The sequence below is a fragment of the Ammospiza nelsoni genome, chromosome 4 (genome assembly GCF_027579445.1).
Source record: "Ammospiza nelsoni isolate bAmmNel1 chromosome 4, bAmmNel1.pri, whole genome shotgun sequence".
Taxonomy (NCBI): Eukaryota; Metazoa; Chordata; class Aves; order Passeriformes; family Passerellidae; genus Ammospiza; species Ammospiza nelsoni.
Window position 1 is genome coordinate 20,699,306 of NC_080636.1, and position 9,384 is coordinate 20,708,689.

At 43.7% G+C, this 9,384-nt stretch overlaps 1 protein-coding gene across 2 annotated transcripts; it reads right to left on the minus strand.

Annotated features, from left to right (window-relative positions):
* Positions 1-304: 304 nt before the first annotated feature.
* TNIP2 (TNFAIP3 interacting protein 2) lies at positions 305-7,860 on the minus strand. 2 transcript variants are annotated; one of them, XM_059470444.1, is made up of 6 exons: positions 7,380-7,860; positions 4,948-5,253; positions 3,148-3,231; positions 2,324-2,605; positions 1,841-1,960; positions 305-1,292 (listed from the first exon to the last, which is right to left on the minus strand). In XM_059470444.1, exons 1-6 carry the CDS (start codon positions 7,818-7,820, stop codon positions 1,077-1,079), a joined length of 1,449 nt encoding a protein of 482 aa, XP_059326427.1. In that variant the 5' UTR covers positions 7,821-7,860; the 3' UTR covers positions 305-1,076. The 2 variants fall into 2 exon arrangements, with proteins under 2 accessions (XP_059326427.1, XP_059326426.1); XM_059470443.1 differs by having other exon boundaries at positions 305-1,358.
* Positions 7,861-9,384: the final 1,524 nt, after the last annotated feature.

Genomic DNA, 9,384 nt, shown 5'->3' on the forward strand with positions numbered 1-9,384 from the left:
ATTTGTTGAAGCTCTCTCAAGTGCAGACAGGATAAGAAGAAATTTTAAGTTAGCATTGACATAGTCACATGTGTGTGGCAGGGTAGGGGGTTAAATGTGTTCCTGTGCCTCTGAAATGTCAATCTTTCACTCAGAGATGAGGGGTGATTTTTTTTTTCAACACATTTCAAAATAGTCTGAGAAGCTGGTTATCACTAAAGTAATGAAATAACTCATACCTGAAACCATGACATTTAATTAGCCCTTAGTATAGTTCACTATTTCACATTTAAATACTTACACCAAAAGAGATTTTTTGGACCCCTTTTGTAGTAAAGCAAATGCAGAATCACTTTTATTATAAAAATAATCCTTAGGTCAAATAGGAATACAGACAATAATTACACAAATATCCATTCACAAATCTGTAAGACAGATATTTATGGCACAGACAATATAAATATCCCTGTACCTTGTTTCTGTGCAAAAAAGACAGGCTAGTTTTAGTCAATAACCAGCCCTTTTATGTTTTCTTCACTTCTTCTGATTTCAGTTAAACAGAAGGATTTTCAGATGAGATGTTTGAAAGTTCAGCCTCAAGAGTCAAGGAAATACTTTCACTTTTAATCCAGATAAAACACAATAAGATTTTTCCTATCTTCTGCCAAAATATTCCTTCCTGTTCTTCAGCCTACATTTTTTGGAAGAGGAGGAAAATTTCAAGTTCAGTAATTTTTCTCACAAGCCATCAGACTGTGGTAGAGAATTAGACCCAAATAAAGTCAAGCTGCACTCTGAAGCTAAACTACCACTGTAGGTTTCAGTTTAGTTTGTAGTAGAATCTCCATTACACTTGCTTTCCTTGTAGCTGTCAAAAATAGTTCTTCAGAAAAACACTTTGCTTTCTCTTGAAGCCTTTCACACAGTCCAAGAGAAGGCAAAATCAAGTAAGAGGTAGATATTGTTCATCCTCCTAATTCCCCAGAGCTCTCCATTTGAATTACTCTGTTTTAGGACTGTAGGAGATACATGTATAGAGCAAGTTTTACATCTATAAAAGTAGTGATTGATTGACTTACACCCCTCACATCCTGTGGTCACTGACAACATTCAGCAACGTGCTTGAGGAATTCATCACCAAGTTCATCACTGAAAAACCTCATGCAGTGAGGGCATCTGAGTTCACCCTGTGCCCTGCCTTCAGATCCCAAGTTTCCATTGTCCCCAGGAGGAGAAGCTTGGTCAGACTGTGAGTTTGTTCTTCTCTTCCCTGTCTGGCCTGGGCTGTTGCCTCGTAGGTGTTCCACATTTGTCTGAACAAACAAATGATTTTGGTTACCAGCGTGAACTCTGAAATGACTGCTCGTGTCTCTGGAGTCCTAGAAAGACAAAAAAAGAGCTCTTGAAAAAGATGCAAGAAAAATACTTTTAACGGGTGATATTTTATCACCTTGATCTGAAACACCACTCAAATATTTATCTGAGGACTTGTAAATAAATTATTAATCAGTTTTTGCAGTGGTATTAATATTGTTGTAAAGAAGGTTTGTAGAAAACACAGAATACAACCAGTGTGCTAATTTAAAGATGCCAAGAGTCATGGCTGTCCTGTACCTTCTAAGAATTCACCTTTCCAATGTTGATCCAAAAGCAGAAGAAAAAAGAGACTGGAAAGGGGTATTACATCTGAACTGGGAAGCATCTCCACCAGAACTGACTATGAAACAATCAAAGTTTTTGATAGCTACTGAAACTGTTTTAGAAATACTAAGATATTTTTAAAATATATTTAGAAGTATATTTTAGTCCCAAATTCTGTTGGCATGCTTGAACTAAAGAAGCAGCATGCTGCTTTACTTACCTGTCTTCTTGCTAGCTGGTGTTGCAGACATGCAACTTCTGCCTGAAGTTCTTGTATTTTACTCTGTGCTCGTTCTCTGTCTGATCTCTCAGATGTGAAATCGTCTTTATAAACCAGGACCTGAAATAGAATTTTTATTTTAATATTTTATACATTAGAGCATTGGCAGGTTAGATTGGAAAGCTGAGACTGATTCCTTTATTACTTATTCCCAGAATATCAGTATTCTCTATTGTATGTGCATTTCAAAGGTATTTGTATTTCTTTTACAGATCTTTCTTATTCTGTGTTAAGGCCAGCAGAACTGCATGGAGTTCTTTAAGTAGTGAGTTTCCTTTAAATCTGTGGTGTTAAGTATCTGTATAGCCAAATGTGCACAGACACGCAAATGTCCAAAAAAGAAAATCCCTTTTCCCCCTTGGACTTTAGTGGTCTGGGAAGAAACTAAGAATTCCCATGTGTAGGAAAAAGAAACACAATGACCTGTTGCTCCAGCATTTGTATTCGCTCATGATCTCCTTCACAAGCCTTCTTCATGTCTTCCAGCTCTCTCTTGGTTTTTATGCACTCATTCATTTTCTCTTCCAGTAGTTTGTTTAACCGGAAGATCTCCTTGTGCATCAGGTCAGAATTCCTTTGTGCTGGAGCTCCTCCGTGGTGCTGCTCCAGCTGGGACTTCATCTCCTTCAGCTGCAGGTGCAGTCGCTTCACGTACTCGTCCCTGCTCGCGTCGTACTTCTGCCATTTTGCATTTAAATCTTCCACCTGAAAGTTCATCCAGGACATGAAGAATAGGGAGACACAAACTTCCAGGCTTTCATAGGCTGTCTAGAATTGCAGGACCAAAATCTTCTAGGGGATAATGCAACATGCTGACTCCACCCCTGAGGGTAAGTCACTGTACAGGAGAGCAGGAGATGATTGTGCAGACTCTTCACAATCTCCCAGCCTTCCCATCTCCCAGTCCAAAGGGACAATATTATATAATGTGGAAAGGGAGGGGTCTAGTGGGCCTAGTGCTGTTCTTCTGGGGTGGAATACTGATCCACGGAAGGAACATGAACATTTTCTTCTGCTCTGCACTGTATTTTTTAACAATAAAAATCCAGTGTGTTAGAAATTATGTAATAAGTTATTCTTAACTAAGGGAACCAAAACTATATGCCATGTTGAAAGGACTAAGAAAAACTGTCTTGCTTTGTTATTGCCATGTAATTATATTAACCAGATTTATCTATTCCAAATTTACTCTAATACAAAATACTTAGCAAATATTAATCTAATAGTAACAAAATGAAAGTACTCACGTGAGCTACTTTTTGTTTTAACATCCTGTTTTCCTCTTGTAAGTTGCAGATAAGAGACTGAAGTGAAGTTTCATTGTCTAAAAGCTGTAATTTTCAGATAAAGTTAGGTGTTACTTTAACATAAAAATCTCAGATGCTGTTTGGCTGTGCTGTTAACTGGAAGTAATCTTTTTTTTTTTTTATGGGATATGTAATGACATACATCTAGGTTTTTATGACCTTGGTACTGCTATTAAATAGACCTCATGACAACAGTGTTTAAGAGTTTACACAAAACTACTTGTCTGGAGTGGGAGAACACATGACAAAGGCACAGATATGCCTTCATCTTGCTTTGTTATTACTGTCAATTTTGGGCAGTACTAGGAAGAAATTACTGAGGGGAAAAAACCCTGCTTGCTAAATAATTGACTAAAATGATACCTCTTTTTTACAGTTGTGACATCTGCTTAAAAAAACCCCGGTGTACGTGAGTAATATAGAACACTTTTGTGTAAAATTCCCTAGAATCAGCTAGTAATGGCATCTGAAATTTCTCCTCTTCAACAGGGAAGTCCCCACTGTACAAGGTTAGCTTCTTATTGCATATATCAAAGTCAATCAAGTTTCCTGTCTATCAATTACATGTTAAATATGATGATGCCAAATACTTCAAGTCCCTTAAAAAGTAATTTTTTCTTCTATCTACTCAACCCCTATTTCTTACAGGTAACTTTAATGTAAGTTTTCTTTGGAAGCACTTCTGGGATGTTTGACAAAGCAGACATGAGTATGTATAGAGTTCATCACAACAGCACAGATGAGTGCTCATGTGGAAAACAGCATTACCACAGTGTAGCACTAACAGCCTAAGTCAGAATTATTCATTTTTGTGAGAACTGTCTGTAGCACCCTACTCACTGCTCTGATCTGTTACTAGAGGCAGCACTGCTGTTATTTCCTTATGGTGTTTTAATGAATTACCTCATTTTAATGAATGTTTAATGAATGACTCTCAGCCGTCAGGACTTCTGCAACAACAGAACAATGATCTACCCTTACCCCACACTGAGAACTTTTACTGAAGCCTCAACAGCCATTAGCAAAGTATACCAAAATCCAGGTGTTTCTTTGTGCCCTGCAGTAGCACTTCTGACACTGTCCTGTTATGAAGCTTTTTTTTAAAACATTCCATTATTTTTTTAAACATGAAGAGAAGCATTGCCCTGCACTCAGAGGCCAGGGGGAATCCCAGAGCAAAAAAAAAAGGTAGGACACCTTGACTCATATTCCACTAACCAACTTTCTTTAGGGCTATGCTACGTGTGCAAAGCCAAATCCCGATCCGAGAAGACCACATGTTACAGAGTTCTTAATATAAAAACTACTTTGAAATATCTACTTTTTTCTGTGATTTTGATACTTAAACAAGCAATCAGGAGAGATAGGCTTCAAAATCACAGCACCATCTAGTGCTGCACAGAAGAGGAGTGGTATAAGGTAGGTACTGTCTCCTGTGTATTGAGGGAAGAACTGTGATCATGGAATTGCTGAGGTTGGACAAAACCTCTCAAGTTCTTCTCCTCTCCAAAAAAAGCCTCTGATGATGAGATGGACAAAAATGAAGTGGTAGACAACTGCTTCTATCCTGAATTTCAGATACACAGAATTTTTTACCATTGCCATGGCAGTCTTAACACCCTACATGAAATTATTTAAAGGGCCGTTCTCACCATTCCCCAGTTACAGCTATCATACTGTAATTAACATCTCGGAAGCTAATAAGACTTCAAAGACCCACACAGTAGCTGTTAAGAATACCTGATTAGATCTTTCTGTAGGTATCTGGTCATCTGAATTCCCCTTCTCTTTTCTTTGCTTCTCTTCTAGACATTTTGCCAGATGTTGGCACATTTCTGCTGTGGACGCTAATTTGCGTTGAAGCTGGTGAGTTTCATCAGTGAGTGAACGGCACAAAACATCACTGGTGGCCTGAGCCTTCTCCCTCTCTGCCAGAGTCTTCTGCAGTCGTAAGATTTCTCTCTCCTTTTCATATGGAGGCTGATTTATCATCTGCTGTATCTCTCCATTTTTCTCCTCTAGCTGCTGATTCAACTTCTGCACTTCCTAAACAGAGGGGGGAGGGGAAGTTAATTAAAAGCAAAATAAAGTCAAAAGCCAAAATACATCTTAGACTTCAATATTGCAGTAATTCCTTATTGCTCCTGCAGTCATTGCAAAGTACTTAAAAAGTAGATCAAATCCATTTCATTTCTGTATGTTCACAAGACCTTGGAACTCTTGGATCAATCAATCAAGAACTGCTCAGGCAGCCATGCAAACACTTTCTAATCAGTAGAATGGAGGAACAAGCAGGAAAAATTCAGGAAGATTTTATGACTATGCAGCAGCAACAAAAACAAGAAACAAACTAATTTAAGATTAATAACTGTGGAGACTGAAAAATACTTACAGGTCCTATACACTAAACTACCATATAATAGAGATTTTCCTCAAAAGAAAAAAGGAACTGTTAAGTCATCAAATCCAGTGAGGTGTATTCACTGCCTGGCACTGTCACAAGGACAAAATAGAGCAACTTACCCACCTAGGAAAGGATGGGAATGGTAAGGTAAGGACAAACAAGCAGAAAATAAAATCCATGTGGCAGCAGTGGCTCTAGTTTGGGCACAGCTGACTCCCAGATACACAAGGGGGTCTGACACAGCCCTAGAAAACAACTGTGTACTTGTTTCTGCATCTCCTTGTCCTGTTGGGAGCTCTGCGGGATCATCCACACTGCACTAAGATCTCTGCAGGTGTTTTGGGAAGGAAGAGGTTTGCAAACCACCTGTAGTTCCATGCACTGAAAGGCACTGGTTCTGGCTTTGTAAACAAACAGGGTGGTTTTTACACACCCTCAAGATGCAGGCACTAGAAACGTCTGCAGCACTGCTCCTCCAGAATCAAGGATCTCTGGATGCCAGTGCAGACCAATAGACAGCTCCTATCCCAGCTCTACCACTCCCGTTCTCAGGAGTGCTAATAGAGCTGTAAATCACTGGGAACACTCTTTGCCAGAACACTGGCCTCTGGCTTCACAAAAATGTATTTTTTATTTGGTTATTATTTAGTGCCAATTATTTCAGTGATCTGACTGGGCATAGCATTGTATTCTTTCAAGAAATAAACATTAACATCTGACATAGATAAACAGCACTTGTTCTTATTACTGACATTTACATTCTTTAGCTTCATGATGAATGCTAAACTTCCCCTTTAAAGATATTCAGCACCAGCCTTTCAAATATGTTCAGATACCATAGGTTTGTCATCTGTCTGCAAAGTGTCAGTGAGATCATCTCTTATAACAAATTTCCAAACATTAACTTTTTAATATGTATTTTAGGTGAGTGTCATATATGGAAAATGTTTTGTATAAGCATTAGGTCAAGAGATTACTTATGACAAAAACAGTTGTTTCAGTTTTAACTACTGCTGCTCAGTTTGGAAATTACTTCATGCAGCTTCATCTAGAAATAAATGCTGTAAAAATCTTTGAGAATTTCAGACTGAACCTGGGAAACTCTTAATGACAATAACCAAAACAGCACTTGTGCTGGATGGGGAGGGATGCAGTTTTCAGGTTTTTTTCTTTCAAGAAAGATACTGATTTCCCTCATCTATCTCTCCCGACTTCTCAGTTACTTCAAATATGAACGTCCTACGTCACTGTCAATACAAAAATCCATTTTTAAGAGCACTTCAAACAAAACACTGTAATAGAAAAATTCGTAGCATCAGCTGATTATCTAATAAATTCAGGGAGGTTTTTACTAATTTTCTTTCTCCTTATGGAAACAGTTGCATGAAGATCTATAGTGCCCCGCTAAGTTTTTGGTTTAGGATTTTATCGTTTGCCTTTTTGAAGTGAACGCAGGGGGCGCCACCTTTGGACACAAACGAGCGAGTTGCTTCGGGCACCCGGTGATGGAGCGGGCATCGCTCGAAGGGGCTCCAGCCCTCGCTGCCAGCGCCGCCCGCAGCCGCTCGCCGCACCAGGAGCGCTGCGGGGGCAGAACTGGGGCAGAACGCCCGCACCCTCCGCCTGCACCGCGCTCCCGAGGGAAGGCAAGGCGCTGCTGATGCTGCACCGCTCCCGAGGGAAGGCAAGGCGCTGCTGATGCTGCACCGCTCCCGAGGGAAGGCAAGGCGCTGCTGATGCTGCGCTCCCTGCGCGCCCGCGGCTGTACCTGGCTCAGCGTCTCCGCTCTCCGCGCCGAGAGCCGCTCGCTGTCGCGGGCCTGCTCCAGCTGCTCCAGCAGGCTCTCCACCAGCGAGCGGGCCGGCTCCGCGCCCGCCGCCGCATCCCCGCCCGCCGCCGGGCCAGGCTGCCGCTGCCGGGCCAGGCTGCCCCGCAGCTCCCGGATCGTCGCCTCCTTGGACGCCAGCTGCAGCTGGAGGTGCTTCAGCTGCTGCGCGGACTCGTGGTACAAGGTACAGAGCGCGTTGTACCGAGGCACTTTATTCTTCAAGCTCCTGTTCTCCCGGTGCAGCTTCTCCAGCGTCTCCTCCACCTGCCTGAAACGGGTCACCAGGGGGTCTGTGCTACCGGCCTCGCTTACCGAGCACATGGCCGGGGTAGCTCCCTTCTGTTCCTTCTCCAGGGCGAGCAGGAGCCCAGACAGGTGCATAAAACCCGGCAGCGCAGCAGAACCAAAGCAGCAGCTTCGCTCTTCCGTCTTCCCCGTCAGGGAGGAGGCAGCAGCTCCCTTTAAGGGCTCGCAGGACCCGCCTGTGCCGCCGCTTTTTTCTGTGGGTGGGGCCGGGCCGGGCCGAGCTCCGCCCTTGGGGGAGAACCCCGGTAGGGCCGAGCGCTCTTTCCCCCGAGGCCCGCGCGGGATGCGGCCCCGGGGGCAGCGCTGCCCGGGGAACCCCGGCAGGGCCGAGCGGGAGAACCGGGGGCGGGGGGAGAAACCCGGGGGCGAGCGGGAGGTTCGGAGGCACGGGGGAAGTCCCGGCGGGGCGGGGGAACGCGGGCAGGAGTCTGCGGGAGGGGCGCTGGGGGGAGCGGGACTCCCGGCGCACCGAGGGTCTCTCGGGGCTGGCGGGCGGCGCGGGCTCCGCGTTGCGAAAGGCCCGGAGCGCCGCGTCCTCCCGGCGCCGCTGCGGGAATTCCGGCTCCGAGCGGGACTTTCCCCGCTGGCGGCGACCCCCGGGCTCTCGGCTCTCCCGGCTCCGCCGGCCCCGAGGCAGCAGCAGGAGAAGAAAGGCCCAGGAATCCTCTCTGTGGTGGTTGTGTCTGCAGCGGTGTGTGAGGGGATGGCTCCGCACCCGGGCAGAGCAGCCCGTCCCCCTCGCAAGCCCCGGACCTGGGCAGGTGTGGAAGAGGAACTTCCTTAGCAAAGACCTCGAACACACCAAAATCTTCGGTCATCTAAATCTGTATCACCAGCCAGTGTTTATACTCTCAGGGTGAGTTAACGAGAGCAAAAGCAGCTGCTTGACACTGAATAAACTGCTGCCCACTGGCTGCCGTATGGCGGAGAACTTTTTTATTGGCAGCATAGAGACAGAACTTGTTAATCAATATCACTGTCAGGGAGTAACACTGGTGTAGTATTTCTCATAGGGTATGGTAAAGCTGGACGGAAAGAAGGCATATTTTGGATTGGTTTAGTTATGTCCATATTACTATTCTGATGGAACTAAGTGGGAGGAAAGAGCCTTAAACCAGTACAAAAATGAGTCCCAGGTTACATTTGGTTATTATTTGCAATAGTATTTATTGTGTGTATGAGTATGCATGTGCATCATAACGTGTACAACACAAAGCTCCATGTGTGCATAAGCCACGGGAGATGTGTCTGACCTAAGTGCCTAAAATACAGCAAGTGAAAATCACCACATGCTGCTGGTGGAGACAGCAAAAAGAGGAGACTTTAGACAATGTGATAGAGAGCAGCCTCCTGTGTTAGCAGGTCTCAGGATAAAAAGACACCAGTGAATAATTTACAGGAATGGGAACATGATGAAAGGAAAAGATGGCGAACTTCAAAGTTGAGACTGTCAGTCACCCTGGTGATGGCTAAAGACCTACTGAGGTTCCTCTTAACATGAATTATCCTGTGATTCAGTCAAGCTCTTTGAGGTGGAAAGTCATTACTTTGTCACCTTAATTATTCTAGTAAGAATTAGGAGTAATAAATTCAAAACAGTCTGTTAGCTAAGCTGCTTCTAAAAATATAACTGAATTTT